The sequence below is a fragment of the Colletotrichum chrysophilum genome, assembly GCF_026319265.1.
Source record: "Colletotrichum chrysophilum strain AFK26 chromosome Unknown scaffold_101, whole genome shotgun sequence".
Lineage (NCBI taxonomy): Eukaryota > Fungi > Ascomycota > Sordariomycetes > Glomerellales > Glomerellaceae > Colletotrichum > Colletotrichum chrysophilum.
In genome coordinates, this window is record NW_026517388.1 from 32,513 (window position 1) to 49,748 (window position 17,236).

Consider the following 17,236-nt stretch of genomic DNA (forward strand, 5'->3'; position numbering starts at 1 on the left):
TTGCTCTCAGCAGAAGTGTTCTTTGAAAATTGCAAACCCGAACCCAGCTGCGCCAGCCAGCGTTATGATTGCCACACGCGAAGTCGTCGAACCACCGTGACGTTCCTTCCCAGTGATTACCATCCATCGCCAGAACCTACCCACATCGCCAGTAAATCGTACTCTGTGTCGAAATTTTAATTTGCTCACTCAACTCACTTCAACTTGCTCAGTTCTGAAAGCACACTCGGCAGCTTGAGGAAGGCACCACAGTTGACTTGTTCCAAGTGCCTTCCTTCTCAACTTGGTTTGCGTAGCCACTGAAAAAGGCAAGAATTTCCTCGACAGGTACACTTTCCATAAATCATCTCACTGCGCGCAAATACTTTCGCAGGTGAGTTTTCAGAATCCACAATTGCCGTTTTCTCCTTCTTTCTCCGTTTCGTCGAGAACCTACCTCACCTTCTCCCCTTCCAACCCAGATACCTCAACCCTTCATAGTCAACCATCAAACCTTACCATTCACACAGATCCCAAGGTATTACTCTACACAAGAACGTCGGAGAAAGAATGCGACACAATCTTGGACCAGCCGAACGGGTATCCGCCGAAATTTCGAACTCTCGCCGATCAAGCTCCATGCCTCCCGACTACATGAGAGCTTATGGTCGGTTCATCGAAGCAATCAAGGTTGCCCTCAACGAATATAACATGAGCTCTGGCGAAACCCCTCTCAAGTTTGTCGGCCCAATCCTCACACCCAACAACAAGATTGGCGAGATCCGCATCGTCGAAGACACTGAGCCGGAGGAAGACGAGGATTCGGGCATCGGAATGGAGTCGGAGTCGCTTTCCCAAGACAGACTTGCCGCCACAATGAAGAGCAGACCCCCTTCTTTGTCTCCGATGAGGGAATTTCCACGGTTGACAAGACCGAGATTTATCTCCTCGGCTGGTGAGAATGAATCCGAGCCTATGATGATCGACACCTCACCGGAAGCCATGTACATGACACTGGCGCGTTCACAAGGCGGAATTGCGAACTCTCCTCCTCAACGCAACAGAATTCGGCAGCTACATGACGTGGACAACTTCGACTGGGAATCCAGCCCTACGATCGCGGAATGCTCGTTTACGGCGAGTAACCCCGAAATCCATGAGGAGGCCGCCTTCAACCGATTTATTCGAGATCGCTCACAAGCTCCAACGCCGAATGCCTTCGTTCAGGCACAGCACGCTACTACAGTCGAGCCGAAAGTCACCAGGGAGGATTCCTTCATTGAAACCGAAGATGAGGTGGGAAAGGATGCCATGACTCTGGGCGTTTGCGACTCTCACCAGGCAGACGACGAGAACGGAGACAGTGCTACCCTTGACGCCGTTAGTGACGACGATGTTGACAAGTTCCTCAGCGACCATTGCCAGGAAGACGAAGAGAACGGAGGCAGTGCCACCCTCGATGTGCTCAGCGACGGCGACGCTGACAACGTCCTCAGCGACCCCGATGTTGACAATCCGCAGAGCACCACCGAAGACGTTGGAAAGACGGTTGTCATGGTCATCGACAGCGACACCTCCAGCGATGACAGCGACGAGGACTCCGAGCACAGCATCTACAAGCCATCCATCCACAACTCTCCCTCCGAAAAGGATTCCCTGCTTCGCTTGCGACGCTCGACGCCTCTCAGCCCAAACTTCCTCGAAAACGACGACGCCAGGGAAATGCCACCACCTCCTCGCGCATACTCAATTGATAGACGCTCCGCTACCTCCCCTGTTCGGAATCTGATCCGGCCGGGGCCTGTCCGTCGACCCAAAGTATGGCGCCCTACGCTCTGGACGCCAATTGACAGGTTCACTCCAACCCAGCGGATGGAATTCGACGGGGCCCTGCGTCACTCGCTTGCTACTGCCACCCGTGGTACGACCGTCTGGAACGGTCTCTTCAACGGCTCTCGGGAGTGGGACGATTGAACCAACCCGCGCGTGCTTGAGCATGCCTCGAATGCCGAGAAGCCGACGACCAGATCACCTTGAACAAAAGCCATCAGTTCATATGAATATTATGAGATTTAATCAATGGTAAGTTTTGAGCGACATCCTGAGGGGGATTTTTTGCTTACGACGACGGCAGGTTCTTCCAAAGAACCATGAGAGACCCGCACCTCAACAAATTGCACGAAAATGAGGTCTATTCTTTGGGATCATCGAGGGAGAATGTTTTGCGCTTTAATTTCCTTTATCTGCTTTTTGACAGTTTGTAAGTCTGTCTGTCTGTGCCACGCTGGGTTTTTCGGGACTAACTTTGGGGAAGGATTTCTTAGAATGCGCACTTCCCCTTTAGCCCCGAGGCACGATGCTTGCCGCCACGGACACATACAATCCTACGTCATTCCCACAGACCTTTCCGGCCGTGCAAAGAATAGAGAACACGGACTCGGGAGGAACACAGGGTCCATTTTTCAGGGATTTACAAGGGCATTTGGTGTTATCGGACATTGGGCGGAGGAGCCCGGGCATGGACATCAGGATCATCACAAACCAGGACTGGTAACGACTGTAACATTCCAATTTTTCTCTTTGCTCTACCAACACATTACTTCGAACCACTCATTACATATGAATATATCATAGCTTGGAGCCCTTTCAACGATGGACTGCCACCGTCAGGTCCACGTCGAGCCTTCCGAATGAGTGAGACACTAAAATGTATCCACCAACTAATTGACTCGCGGTTTTGTACAAGACGCGCGCGCATACACACCAACGTCGTCGTAGCGAACGGCGATCGGCCTCCCCCCGGTTTGTTGTTTACTCGAGACCGACGTCTTCGACTCACATCTCTGTATACAACCTCTCACCCACTACTAGATGGAAACCCCCGGCAAGTGAACGCGGGGGGGATCTTTTGGATTTGTGTGTCCTAGACCACCACCACCAGCTTACATCACCAAGCCGATGACAACGGAGACAACAGCGGCCAAGCTGAGGGCACCGACGGTGCGGACGCCAGCGGCGCCGGAGTCGATGCCGTTGTTGCTCGTGGAGCCGCCCTTGTTGCCGTTGTTGCCGTTCTTCTGCTGCTGGCAAATGCCCATGAGGGTGGAGTTGTTCATCATCTCGTTGAGCTTGGCCTCCTTCTTGGCAGCCTTGGCCTTGAACTTCTCGATCTTGGTGGTGTTGCCCTTGAACTTGTCGTTGAGGGCGGTGTCGTTCTTGGAGAGAGCAACGAGCTTGCTGTTCCGGTTGTTAGCGGCCGTTCATGTCATCTTGTCATCTTACACAGAGAGTAACTTACTTGAGCTGCTTCATCTGCTTGCACTCTCCCTGGGTGGTCCTGGCGGAGCAGTACTGGAGGAGGGTGGTGTTCTTCTGCATGTCGGCGAGCTTGGTCATGCCCTGCTGGACCTTGGCCTTGATCTTGTCGGCCTTGGTCTGGTTGTTCTTGGTGATGGCGGCGAGGGCGGTGTCGTTGGCGACGAGCTTCTGCAGCTTGTCCATGCGCTTCATGAAGCCGCACTGTCCGTTCTCCTGCTGCACGGCGCGGACCTGGTCGCACGTCGCCATGAGGGTCGTGTTCTTCTTGGCCTCGTCGAGCTTGGGCTGGACCTCGGCGGCCTTGGCCTTGATCTTCTCGATCTTGGTGGCGTTGTTCTGGGTGATCTCGGCCAGGAGGGTGTCGTTGGCCGCGATCTGGACCAGCTTCTCGCCCTTGAGGAACCGCTTGCACTGCGCCTGGGTCGAGTTCTTGCCGCCGCCTTGGTGGTCCTTGGCGAGGGCCGTGGCGCCCAGGAGGGAGACGAGGAGGAGAGAGAGCTGCATGTTGGCGGCTGTGTGGTGGATGTTGTGGAGGAACGGAGGTGGAGATGTTTTGTTTTGTGAGGTTATATATATAAAAGGCGGGCCGGCCGCAGTAAAGAAAGACAGTTACTGAGAATTGAAGAGATGATGAGATGACCGCAGGCCGCTGAACCAACAAGAAGAGAGGAGGGATGAGGGCAGACACGGCCAAGTCTTATACCAAAGGTTCATACCACACCCCACGCGGACCAGACCACCCACACCGGGTCTCAACCGTCCGTCGAATTCATCCCATCTCCATGTAAGTGCGTGTGCGCGTGAGCGTGAGCGTGTCGAAGTGTGAGTGTACCCCCTCCTCTCTCTTCAGAACGGCACTCGCACGAAACCGACATACCAAACGCACCTTGAGCAAGCCCCCCTCCCCCCCTCCCCTCCCCAGAAGGACGTCGCCCCCGTCCAACGAATCGCCCTTCAGATGGCATGTCTCAACCCCCTCCTCCGCTACGCGATGCCTGGCCGGCTGTGTCCACCCACACAGGCTGCAACCGTAGTTCGGTTTATCGGTGCGCGAACTCGCCTCTCCGGTTCTTTCTGCGTCCTTCTCGCTGTGCCTTCTATGTTCAGCGGTTCGGCGGGCCATGCACCACCAATTAACACCCATGGGCTACATTAACAGTGGCAGAATGCAAACCCAAAATTGGGTGCTTGTTCGCTCACATTGCTTGCGCGCGGCTCACCGAACCTGGGTGAACCCTCGAAGCCTTTTCTTTGCAAACATCGGACATCGGGACCTAAGCGGCGCGTTGTTGCGTTGTTCTCTTTCTCGCTCTCTTCTGTCCAACGTCGAATGATACATTCGCGCGGCAGACAGCTGCCGTTCGAACCAGGTCCAGATCATGTGTAACAGACGATCCGCCCCCCGTTCGTAACCAAACTCGACATTGACACTTTTTTTTCTGAAGTTCGATACACGCTATCACCGAGGGCCTGACGTGGCCTTGGCGGGAAGTGGGCGGTAATTGTGACTTTTGGGCGCGCCAGTGGTTGAGAGAGAAACACATCACGGACATTTTCTCCTGTTGTTTTTCCAAACGGGACCAGCCCCCCGGCCTGCGCTGCTGACGACGGTTGCAGCAGCAGAGGGGGCAGATGGGAAAATCCCACGGCAAATGGGCGCCTTCGCGGCAACGACATGCCGCACGAATTGCGACTCTGGTGTAGGAATGCGCCCCCCAGTAACCACGATTCCAATCTGTCTCTACTGCACCGTACCCGCTAGCGCGTTGCTTCAGATGCGGCTCAAACGGCATGTTTTGGCACTCTCTCTCCTCCACTCTTTTACTGAGGTGCACTAAGAGGTAAACCCCCTACACCCCTGCTGCCTCCAACGTCAATCCCAGCACCCACGCATTGTCCGTTTCAGCTACCCCCCAGCCCGGACGCGACGAAACACTGCTGATCGATCGACAGTACAGCTTAGCTTAGCCCAACACACACACACACACACTTTCTCTACGCCTGGAGACGGATAATGCCTGGGATCTTGGCCAGCCTTCTTCTGTTCGCCGTCTCGACCTGGCCGCCCTCGCCCAATGATATCGTGAGTCGCAATTGCTGGCGTCGGTCACTCGAGGCCTCGAGGCCAATCGTTTTCGCAGTAACTGTACCCAAAAATGGCACTTACAGCGGAGATTCGGGCCCCCCTCCCCCCCTTCCGTTGGCCCCCATACAATAAACCTTGTCAACGCAAGGGGGGAAAAGAAGGTGATCTCGACTGCTCTTAATACAATCTCTGGTAGGAGAATGACAATCATGTGTGCCAAGATTTGATGAGAGGCGGGCCTGCGATGTAACCGCAGCAGTCGAGCATAGCAGATCCAAACGCACATCCCCTTTGCGCTCCCTCTTGGGTGTGGTTCACACCGTTCAGCGAAGTCACTCTTCCTTTCCCGCGGTTGTTCCGAGGTAAGGTAGTCTCGACACACTCGCCGGCTCGCTACTGCTTCTCTTACACGTGTATACGTAGCCCAGATACACAATTCAAGCTTCGAGGCGGCGCTAGCGCTTGTTTAGCTGCCGTCCTTGCCTAGTCTGGCACCTGGGGAAAAGAATGGCTGCCGTGTTACCCTACAGGAGTGACAGGAACCTATCCATCAGTGGGATCTGCCCCCTCCCCCGAGGTGGCTAGTCTAGTGGGAGATCCGCATGTGAGGCCTTGGCGATTTGCGGCTCAATGCATCCGTGTCTTGGTCGAGTCTGGAGTTGAGCGAGTGCACCTGGCGACATGCAACTACGGGAGGAATCATCTTTTCAAGTACAGTGGCGCCCAATAACGGACCAAGTGGTATGGCGTCGTTGCGGCGATGCAGGAAAGTCAAAAAGAATAAAAGGGGTCTTGGCCGAAAGATGCGCCAAAACGGCGTCTTCTGCCGTCTCGCATTCGTCTGCTTTTGTGGTGTACCGTCCGTGATCCTCACCCGCGGCCGAAGGTGAGCCGAAAAGGTGAAGAGAAAGGGAACGAAAGAAAAGAAACGGTGGCCACCGCTCCTTCGCGTCGTGTCCGTCCAGCCAGTCGCCTCTCCATCCGTAGAGCCGTCGTCATCTCGTCGTCGGACCATACCGCGATTGGAGGGGCGAGCAGGACCAGGCTTGTTCGATCTTCCTCTCGTCTCTTGCACCTCGAGAGTCCAACAGTCCTTGCTCGCTGGGCCCGTTGTCGTCCGGAAAACTCTGTCTGTTTGCTTGTGTCATCCCCTCTTTCCGATGCCATACGTCGTCTCCCTTCGAGGTCTCATGCTTGTCTTGACGAATACCGGCTTTCGCTTCCGCTTCGGCCAAATTTTCTCTGTCTGACTGGCAGCTGGAGAAACTGCACTGGTTGCAGCTAGCAAAGGACGATGAAGTGGACTCCCGTAGCCGCTGCGAGATGCATTGCTGCTGCTGCTGCATCTGAGCGCGCATACGTACCCTTACGACGAGACATCACATCCCGTAGGCATATCGGCGGTAAAGCCAAGAATGGCCAGATTTTCCCCCCTTCTCTGTATTTTCCCAGACATGTCCTGCAGATACTGATGCCCGTGATCGACGTCCCCGCAGCGTTTCCTCTTGGCCTGCCCCCCCAGGTTCCGGGATCCCCTTCTCTTTTTTTAGGGTCACTCTAGGAGAGAAAAAAATCGCACTAACTCCGTTAGCGAGCTAGCGAGCCAACGAACAACCGCCAAACGGCAATATTTGGCGACGGCAGCGACATGCAGCGACAGGGCCCCCCCGTAGACGGTGTCCGGGGGGACAGACGTCGAGAGGTCGAACGGCCAGTCAGGCCGCCCCTTGGCATCCATTACTAACGATACTCTTCGAGACGACCTTGCACATGGTGTCGCCTCAAAAATGACAAGCTTCGACACACGCAGTTGTGGGCGGCCCCCCCCCCCCCCCGACCCCAGGCAGAGTTGTAAGGCGATACCAAGACAAGACGTGTGTCAAGTGGGTAGCGAAGGTCAGTTGAGGCGAGTCGCGGGCGGCGGCGCTACCCTACCCTCGCTGCTTGGCCCTGCACAGAATGCTTCTGTCTGTCTGGCTGTCTGGTAGGCCCAGGACCCTTGTTCAGCCCGCCGGAGAATTTCAGGAACATTTTAGTTTGGCACAGTGAGAGAGCGTTGTCGTGCTGGCGCCATGGTTTCTCAGCTAGTCGTTGATCTTTGCGCCGCCGCACCTACACATCTTGCACCACTCTACATGAGTACTCCTTGCACAGAAATAACTTGTAACAACGACAGGTTGATTAAACGCTTGCGTACGACAGAAAGAATGCCATTCCTCTTTCCCAAACTACCATGAATTCGGAAAAATTAACAGCCAGGGCACATACGTAAGGCCAGCCTCCGACAGGCCCCGAACGCAGCAGGCCCAAGCAGAAACGCTTGTCAATCAACTGCGTCAGGGTTCATGGGGGGTTTTACAATGCCATTAAACCCGTGTCGAAAAAGTCTGAATGACAAGAGACAGAACCGAAATGAATAGAAGTTGCGTACGCCAGAACAGGACTTACGTAGGCAATCAATAAAGAAAGAGAACTGACTGATACCATTTCTTGGCTTGTCCCTGTCTGCATTTTCTCCGTGTCGGTTTTGGCCCACTCCAAACTCACAATAGGGAAGGGAAGGGAAGCCATCCGCAACTCGCCATATCCCTCCCACTTGCCTCTTTTTCACTTTCCTCTAGCCAACAGTTCGCATTGCGAGAGTTCCGACGGCCGAAGAATGGCTGCCGGGTCCTGGGGTTTTCTTTCGTCTTCCCTCTCTCTCTTTTTTGACGCAGAATAGCGTGGAATTCTAATTTCATACCTTATCTAGCTGCTCCGTTCTGGATAGATTTCACGTTTAAAAAGGAACATACTGCATAATGCGTATTCATCCGCGTCACCCAGCCAGCCGCTCGGGTCGGAGCATAACGCCGAACCTAATGATGGTGTAGGGAATGGCCATGATGGGGAGAGCATTTCTGCTTTTCGGGAGGCGGTCCCGAACGTGGTTGTCATGCTCGCTTCGTCTTTTTACTTTTGCCTGTCGTGCTGCTGCTCGTCTTGCTAGGTAAGGTAGGTTCCGACGTTCGTTGCCTTGGGTTTCTAGACCACATCACCCCATCGTCCGCTCTCATGATACCTTCACTGTGCTTCTGGTAGTTCGCCTCTGCGTGTGCCATGGTTCATTAGCGCCTGCCAACGTGGACTGCCATCTCGCCAGACGCCAGGCGCTGAGTTATAGACTACCTGTATTATTCGTATCGTCGTCGTAATCGAAGCCATCATCGTCTTTCTTTCCCCATTTCTCTCGGAAATGCCCATCCTCCTAAAAAGCCAATCTCCCGATTCCTCCTCACCCAAAGACCTCAATCATGAAGTGGTACTCTATCTTGCTCCCGTCGTGCCGCCCCCGCACCGTGAGCTGCCGGCACTTGTCCGCCAGGATCTCCCCGACAACCGGCGCTCCGCAGTAGAACACACCGACCTTCATCTCTTCGTCCTCCTCGTCGGCGTCGTCGTAGGCGTCGTCTGCCTCACCTGCGACGGCCCTTCTTCCCACGCGGCTGCTCGCCCCATCCATATCCCCCCGATCCCTATCCATATGCCCGCCATCCCTCCCATTGGCCAGACGTCCGTCGCCTGCAACACCACCGACGCCGACGTCGTCGTCGACCCTCTGCCCGTCCACAGTGCCATCCACGTTGCTATTTTTCTCTCCGACGTCCGTTCCCGCGTTTGACCCGTCGCCAAGCCTGCCACCACCACTCTCGCAGGCATTTCCGCCGGCCCCCTCCCTGCCGCCCTTCCTCAGCCGCCTGCGCGCCGCCCGGAATTGCCGCATCTCCTCGTAGTGCCTGTCCAGCACCGCGTCGAAGTCCGGCCGCCCAAACCGCGTCGCGTTCAGCAGGCCCGTCAGCGGCGACCGCGGATGCTCCTCGGTGCGGTGCATCTCGAGCAGCCAGCGGTACACGTGCGTGACGATGTCGCGCCGCTTCTGCGTCACGTGCGTCGCGATGCGGATGTCGAGGTGCTGCTGCGCGGCGCCCTCGTGCGCGCGGTGCCACGCCTGGCTGCGCGAGACGGCGTTGAGCAGGTCCGCGATCCAGAGCAGGTAGTTCCTGTCGCGCACCGTCCAGTGGAAGTCCACGCGGCGGTAGTCCGGGGCGAAGGACTGCGAGTGCGAGGGTGGCGGCGGCTTCGCGAGGGTGTTGGGGACTTGCTTCTCGTCGTGGACGGGTGCGGTCACGGTCGTCTCGGAGTCGTGACGGTGTTGCTGGTGGTGATGCTGGCCGGCGGCGTGCGTAGGCCCCCCGTGCTCGTCGTCGTCGCGGGCTTGTAAGTCGGCCAGGATGCCGGAGAACGGCGTGACGCCGATGCCCGAGCCCACGATGATGGTATGTCTAAAGTCGTAGAACCTTTGCGCCGGCGCGCCAAAGGGGCCATTAATCCCGACCTCGATGCGCGCCTCCCCCGCCTCGCCGCCCAGCTCCCGCAGCCTCTTCGTCCAGTTGCCGTCCGTCTTGATATGCAGCTGGAACTCTCTCCCCTTGCAGATGGATACGGTGAACGGGTGCCACTGGAAGGCGCTGATCTCGGGTACCTGCAGGAAGACGTACTGTCCCGCCTGGTATCTCCAAATCCTCTCACTCGGAATCGTAGCCGTGATCTCGACCGTCTCGCCGTCCAGGACCTTGAGCGTCGCCGGTATGCGGTGGAACCCCGTGCCGACGCGCACCAGCCGCTCCGTGAGGATGAGCAGCGTCGGGAAGGCGAGGAAGTAGCCGAACATGGGCCACTGCAGCAGCCCCGCTGTGCCGTGCGCCATCATCAGCCCGATGATGGGGTACATCAGCAGGTGCGAGAGCTGGAAGAGCTCGTAGTTCCAGCGGCGCACCGGCGGCAGGCTGCACAGCGCGAGGACGTAGAAGAGCCCCAGTGCCGTGATGCCAGTAAACCCCGGCAGCGAGCGGACGTACTCGACATACGGCCGGGGCACCATATCCGGCCCCAGGACCGCCGCGACGCCGTCCTGGTTCGCCGGCCGGCTGCCGTGGTAGAACGAGCCCGTCAGATGACCAATCGCGTGCAGCGTTGCCAGCGTGAGCGCGACGATGGAAATCTTGACGTGGAACGCCTGGCCGAGGTCCCAGTTCACGAAGCGCGAGACGCGGTAGGAGCGGCGCAAGAAGGTCGAGAAGTAGCGCGACATGCTGAGGATGAGGAAGAAGAAGGTCGGGTACAGCATGCCGGCGCAGGTCTTGGCGAGGACGACGCCCCAGCCGAAGGCGGCACGGTACGCCGGCGTGGTGGCGTACTTGACGCACTGCCAGACGCCGAAGGCGAGGGTGAGGCCGGTGACGAGGGCGAGGAAGGCGACCTCGGGCCCGTGGACGGCCCAGTAGGCGCGGAAGCGGCGCCAGGGGCGCAGGCGGCGGACGTAGTGTCGTTCATCGTCCTCGGCGGCCTTGTCCTGGCTCAGGGAGGGGACCTTCCACTCGCGGACGCGGGCGACGAAGACGGCGCGGGGGATGCGGATATTGCGGGGGTCTTCGGAGTCGTTTTGGTGGTCTGCAGACGGCTCGTCGGAGATTCCCATGATGGAGCGGAGAAAGTCATGGCGGAGACGGTCGTCGGCGGAGTCGTGGGACTTCTTGATGACGTGGTGTGGTTGAAGCTGGGAGGAGGGCGTGAGCTCGTCGTGGGCGGCGTCGAGCTTCGCCTCGACCTCGGCGTAGTCGATGTAGCCGTCGTCGTTGTGGTCGAGGTCGTCGAGGAAGGAGTTGATCTCGTCTTCGGTGAGGTACTGAACTCCCTCGGCGGGGTCTGTAACGGGGTGCTCTGCCATCGATGGTTCTCAGGGGCGGGCTGAGAGGTTCTCAGAGACGATATGGCGAGCGGGAGGACTCTTCCTCCATGGGAGAGACGGGACGAGGGACACCATGGTGTTTTGTATCTTGGTGCTCCAAAGAATGGTGGACAACTCATCAGACGCGATGCGCTTGGCCTTCTGGGCGGTGATTTCCCGTCTCCTTCATGTGCTGCGACCGTGGTGTTTTGGTACGGGCTGGAACCGCGTCGCAGTACGTCAGCCAGGGGAGCCAAGAGTCTTGGTGTTTTGGCGTGTACTGCGTCTAGGCACTTCAGGCGACTTTCCAAAGGTGAGATCATCGTTCCGCATCGCGCCTCTTGGAGCCTCTTGGGCGCATCTCCCAAGCTGTCAGTGACAGTACATTCTCATGATCCAGACCTCTGATCGCTTCGCGCCGCGTACACGCCGGCACCAACCTTGGTTTTTTTTCTCCTATGCCGATTATTGCAAGATTTTGTACCTCACGGGCATAACCTTTGGCCCGAAAAATGCCATGCCAAACCGCCCGTCTTGGCTTTTCTTGGTGTTCGTCCGTCCAGTTTTTTCTCCCCTGAGATTCGATGGGCATGGCTGTTCTTGTCATACCGGCGTGCTGTGATTGGCTTGATAAGAAGGTTTAGAGCGATCCAATTGAGCGGTACAGCGCACGGACCAATGACGCAGTCAATGCTGACCTCTCTCCAACCGTGGCTGGCTGTGGTTGTGCGGTGCGGTGCAGGTGTTTGGTGACAAAGGCCCAGTACGCCGGGGCCTCCCGTCTAGGGTCCGGCATGTGCCGGTCGTCCTCGACCACCTCCAAGGCCTGAATGGAATTTCCGTTCAAGAAATACCATCAAATATAACATGATCACTGGTATTCGTAGAGAGCCGCGAATATTGCTCGGTAGTTCTTGGGATAATGGTTCTGGTCGCGTTCTAGAAGATGTAGGACTCGCCGCAAGCTGACCTGCCTAGTCCTACAACCAAGCCCCTCGCCATGACATACGTAAAATCCTCACGCCCATCTCCCGCCCCCGATCCTCCAGCGCACGCAATGTTCTATTTTCGACTCGCATCCCGACCGTCCCACGTGTCTCCTAGCCCACTGGGAAATCTGACATCTCTCGCTAAAGCTGACATCCTCTTACGTGGAGAAGACTGAAGGTCGCTCAGCGGTGAATACACAGAGCGTGGCTGAGCCGCTGCACGCCGCCTCTTTCTCGACACCTGCCTGCACGACACTGGTCGGCGTTAAACGAAGGGGACATTTGTGAGAGACACATTCCCAAGAAAATAACAGGCCTTCCTCGCACCACATTTTGTAGAACTACCAGAGTCCTAGGACGCTGCAGCCTAGGACAATTAGGTAAACCCACAGCTGAGCAGCCTCAGCCCAGGGATCTGCTCCGCATCGCGACCCGGCGCCCTGCGACGCTGTGCACCGCGATTATCGGGTGCCCCGCCGTCGCCCACCCCCATCAAATGTAACCACCGCCGTGGGCCATAAGAAGGTCTACATTCCCGTGCAATCGCATATACAGCCATATTCCCCTCGTTTTCCCAGTCTCGAGGTGTCTGCCTGCTGGTTGATTCTTGATCATCAATCCAACCCGCAGCATCGGGCACTCCAGGCAAACATACACCTGCCACCGACGCTGACCGACCCCACTTCGCCAGCCAAAGATCCAAACGGAACCCCGCCAAGCCCCTCCCCGGCCGCCGCAGCTTCACCGTACCACCACCGCGCCTCTTACCCCGCCATCAGCCGGCCCAGGCAGAGAGCCTCACTGACGCCTAATCACGAACGCCTCACCTTCAGCCGTCCTCATCACCAAATCCCCTCCCCCCAAACCTCACCTCACAATCCAATCCTCCTCATCTTCCCGTCCCAAACTCCCCAAAGATGGCTTCCCCAACAAAAGACCGCATAACCTGCCACGTCCTCGACACCTCAACCGGCACCCCCGCCCGCGGCGTCCGCGTGCAGCTCTCCACAACCACCACCGCCTCCTCCTCGCCGCCCCCCGCGCCAGGCCAGCCCGCCCTCCCCAAGACCTTTGAGTCCCTCACCGACGACGACGGCCGCATCAAGGCCTGGCTGCCGTACTCCTCCTCGTCGACCGCCGGCGAGGTCCCCGTGTACACCCTCGAGGACGTGCTGGGCGAGATCAAGGGCCCCTCGCGCTGGGAGCTGCGCTTCGACACGGCGGCGTACTTTGGCGGCGACGACAAGACCTTCTTCCCCGAGGCCGTGGTCGTCTTCACCGTCCAGGAGGGCCAGCATTACCATGTCCCGCTGCTGGTGAGTCCGTATAGCTATACGACGTACCGCGGCAGCTAAGCGCGGGTTGCATGGGTGCGTGGGCACATGGAATCGCGGAAGTTGAGGGACCTGGGTTAGTGAGGTACGCGTGTGGCATTTGCACAGACAGGCATTCGCATGCGTGTAGCAGCGGAGAACAAAACATGATATCCAATGGTGCAAGAACCTTGCAACTCAGTGATGTGATTACTAAAAATCTGCTGGTTAACGATAGTGTCTTCATCGTCCCATCCTAGGTTATCCCTCCTTGAGAGGGAATGTGTATCCCTGCCTGCAGGGCGGGCTTCGACAGTGACAAAAGAAAGAAGAAGTCGAGGGGAAGATGTTCCCCATGTTCCATTTTTAAGTAGCCCGCCCGTTGTGTTGTGTACGCCTAATCCCCATGTTCCCAAGCCCACCAGTAACCCGTCCTATAAACCCATGAATAAATAAAACTCCACGCTTGCGCTGGTAATGTCTGTTTTTACAAATTTTCGGCCGTGTCGTCATTTGCGTTGCGTTGTCTCAACGCTCAACTTCTTGTCGTCGTCGTCTTCCGGAGCGGAATCCTTCTTGGCGTCTCTCGCAGGAGTTTCGGCCGTCGTGCTCTACTTCCGCCAGCCGAGCTTCCTAAACAGACTGCCCTTGCGTCCCGTCTCCGACGTCACTGGTGACAGATCGCCGCTGTGTGACAAGATGCTCTCGGCACCGTCCTTGCTGATGCGGCCCGCGGGCAGGCTGGTTTGACTGGTGTTGGAGTGGATGTCGTGCTCGAGGATGGCGGTTGAGTCGGCGTCGCTGCCCCCCATCTCGCGGTACATGGCGGCCATTTGCGGGGTGATAACGCCGTGGCTGATGGTTCGCTTGTGCTTCTGGAGGAATGAGCGGCGTGTCCTGGCCATCACTTTGCTGGAGTCGATATCATCCTGCGAGATGACGGCGTTTGGTGAGAGGTTGGCATCGGGGTGTGGTAGTGTGGTGTTACGGTCTGGGTTGGTCAGCTTCAATAATTCTAACTTGACCATCTGATGGTTAACATACCTCCGTTGAAAGGTTCAGGAAAGCCAGTGTTACGAAGGCTGTTTTGGCTCTTCGTGCTCTTGGTTGACGGGCTTCGTGGTGTGGCGTTCATTTTGTGAGGCTCTGCGGTGATGCGATCTTAGTTTCTGTGGGGAGTCGATCGAAGATAAAATAGTGCGAGATAGTATGCGAGATGGAGACGGTCGCAGGAACGGTCTTGGTCTTGAGTGGCTGATATTCAATGGAATAGTAGCGTCGTGGGGAAACAGAAGATAGAAAAGAGCCGGGGAATGAGTGAGAGACTGCTCTCTGTTCAGACTAGGCGGCAAAAAGGTGTTCAGGAAACGAAACTGGAATATCGGAAGAGACAAAGGCGGAAATAAAGACCAGACTGGACCGGGCTTCAGGGCGAGACGCCGACGGGATTCTTTCTCGTGGGTTTATGAGATGTTGCCGTTTGATCCTTTAGCGTCTTGGGCAATTACGAATCCCCTCCCGAAAAAGGCGAGACCAGTTAATGAGACCGGCAGGCCCAGGAACGAGACGAGAGCAGATGCAGCGGTTGGCAATTGGACAAGCGAGACGACTCGACTGCAGGCAGAAATCGACTCCTCTTCTTTTCGACGCCCCAACAACCGCGGGAATGGGCGGGGGGAGGCAAGTATTTAGAGGGGTGCATCAGGTGCTGCACCGCACCAGCGCATCGAGGTGCGGGTGTGGCTACTGGCCTATGCTTCTCTCGCCATGGCTGCATCTAGCAACAAACACGTAACGTCCCGCCTCTTGGGCTGTGGAGGTGTGCTGCGTCTTGTTTCTCGTGTGTGTAAGGAAGGTATGGACGAACAGGTTGCCCGTCGCTCTCGCTCCATGACTGCTCCTCGCTCGGGCTCGGCCTTCCGCTTGCAAAGTCGAGTCGAGCGCAGCCATCATCGACGAATGACTGGCCGCAGCAGCTCCAAGCAGTGCAGCAATGCCAGCAAGAGACTGGGTGTGTGCAGGGGGAGGCGGGGGAACAGAGTGCCCGGGAGAGCTGCAAGAATGCACGCCGCTGCTGCTAAGGCACCGCTCCGGCTTAGGTTTGTTCCCGCTGCACCTCAGAGGACAGACGAGCACTAAACTCGCTGAGCGGAAGAATGGACAGCCTGAGAGCCTGGGATGACCTGCATGAGGGACTCGGCCATGCAATGCACACACAGTTGGAGGTCATGGCCGGTTGTGTTTGGCTGTGTCATGTTCCTCGAACTCTGATCGTGGCGTCTTCATTGGATGGGGACGGAAGTGCTGTGCCCGTGGGAACTGTCCCAACCGCCCAACAAAAAAAGGCAAAATACCACCGACAACAAGCACCAGGACGACGGGCACGACAGGGGATGGGTGGGAGCCTCTGCTTCTAGAAAGCACGGATGACCCGGCGGCGTGTCCGCAAGGCGTTTCCTCTTTTACGGGCCGACGAATGACGAGTGGAGGATGCAAGGGTTCCGGTGGGAGGCGGATGATGCCAGATGGATCGGGATGAAATGAGTGACGGAGGATGGTCGGAGGATGGAGCTTGGTGGAAGAAAACAGGCAGGTAGGAAAAAAGAGACATGGCAAAAAAAGCGAGTTGTGGAAAATGGCATGGCTTACCTGGAGAGGCCGAGGCGATTGGCGCGAAGCGGTGCCGGTATTCCGGGACTGGGCGTCAGAGGTGGAACGCGAGGACTTGGCCTTGGGGTCTTGGAAGGCGGTAAGACGGCGGAGAGTCTGGGCAGAAAGCGGCGGGACGGAAACACGCTGGCACGCTGGGTGTCGAGGGCGGACGGGCGAGTGTGAGCGTCTATTACACCGAAAACGTATCCGCGTGACGGGCAGGTAATATCCAAGAGACGGGGTCGAATTCGGTTCCTTCTTGACGAATGATAGAACCAAGATGACGAAAGGCTCGGTGAAAAGGGTCCTGCGTGTTCTCCACTGAACAAGCGCGCGGTAGGGAATGGGCTGTTTTGTTTTGTGGGCGAACCGGCTTCTGAGCGGAAGAAGCAAAGAGTCAAGAAATGCTGCGACGTCGATGCTGAAACGGCTTTGCGGGGGTCGATGAGGCAATCGTGGAATGGGCGAGCCGTAAGCCGTGTGGGAAGGTTGAAGAGATGGCAGGAGCAAGACGGAAAGGTTCGTGGAAGCAGGGGCGGTCGTGGTTATGAGTGAGCGTCGTTGGTCGTTATTATTGTTCGTCGATGATCGTGCTCATGTTGTGGTCTTTGGGCGTGGATGATGTGGGCTATGATAGTCGGTTGACGTTGCGTTGGTTATGCTGGAAGTGGAGGCGAGTGATGACATTCAGGTGGACAAGGCCACAAACACGGGCAGCGGCAACCCGGTTCGTTTATATCATGAGAGGGCACAACAGACGTCTGAAAGCGAGCGAGGGAGAGAATGCCGCGGCCAGCAGGATACGGACAGGATAGGATAGGATAGGATAGGATACCTGCGATGATCACCGGGTAGCATCTGGCATCTCTGGGTCCGCAAGGTCAACCCGGCTGGTCGGTCATATCCGCAGGTGGCTGGCAGGTACTTGAACAAAGGGGGCAGAAAGGCGTGCCCGTGCGGTACCTTTTTTAGCCTCTGCAATAAAGGTACCCAACGTGCCTTCCAATTTACCTATCTGGTGGACGTGTTTGCTCAACGACACTATCTTCATTACTAGCCAAGTAAGGTCCAAGTCTAAAGCAACAGATCGCAATATGGCAGGTGGCCGGCAATCGTCCGTGACAGTGCAGTC

The 17,236-nt window shown here is 56.9% G+C and overlaps 5 protein-coding genes across 5 annotated transcripts; 2 read left to right on the forward strand and 3 right to left on the reverse strand.

Annotated features, from left to right (window-relative positions):
* Positions 1–618: 618 nt before the first annotated feature.
* Positions 619–1,953, forward strand: COL26b_009939 (uncharacterized protein; the record flags this gene model as incomplete). The annotated part of the gene is made up of 1 exon (XM_053182653.1): positions 619–1,953. One exon carries the CDS (start codon positions 619–621, stop codon positions 1,951–1,953), a length of 1,335 nt encoding a protein of 444 aa, XP_053033376.1.
* A 968-nt stretch (positions 1,954–2,921) lies between these two features.
* On the reverse strand, positions 2,922–3,801 carry COL26b_009940 (uncharacterized protein; the record flags this gene model as incomplete). Its single annotated transcript, XM_053182654.1, has 2 exons — positions 2,922–3,216; positions 3,278–3,801. 2 exons carry the CDS (start codon positions 3,799–3,801, stop codon positions 2,922–2,924), a joined length of 819 nt encoding a protein of 272 aa, XP_053033377.1.
* Positions 3,802–8,657: 4,856 nt separating this feature from the next.
* COL26b_009941 (uncharacterized protein) lies at positions 8,658–11,150 on the reverse strand (the record flags this gene model as incomplete). The annotated part of the gene is made up of 1 exon (XM_053182655.1): positions 8,658–11,150. The coding sequence occupies one exon, from the start codon at positions 11,148–11,150 to the stop codon at positions 8,658–8,660; it is 2,493 nt and encodes an 830-aa protein (XP_053033378.1).
* Positions 11,151–13,056: 1,906 nt separating this feature from the next.
* Positions 13,057–13,494, forward strand: COL26b_009942 (uncharacterized protein; the record flags this gene model as incomplete). Its single annotated transcript, XM_053182656.1, has 1 exon — positions 13,057–13,494. The coding sequence occupies one exon, from the start codon at positions 13,057–13,059 to the stop codon at positions 13,492–13,494; it is 438 nt and encodes a 145-aa protein (XP_053033379.1).
* Positions 13,495–14,063: 569 nt separating this feature from the next.
* Positions 14,064–14,587, reverse strand: COL26b_009943 (uncharacterized protein; the record flags this gene model as incomplete). Its single annotated transcript, XM_053182657.1, has 2 exons — positions 14,064–14,443; positions 14,497–14,587. 2 exons carry the CDS (start codon positions 14,585–14,587, stop codon positions 14,064–14,066), a joined length of 471 nt encoding a protein of 156 aa, XP_053033380.1.
* Positions 14,588–17,236: the final 2,649 nt, after the last annotated feature.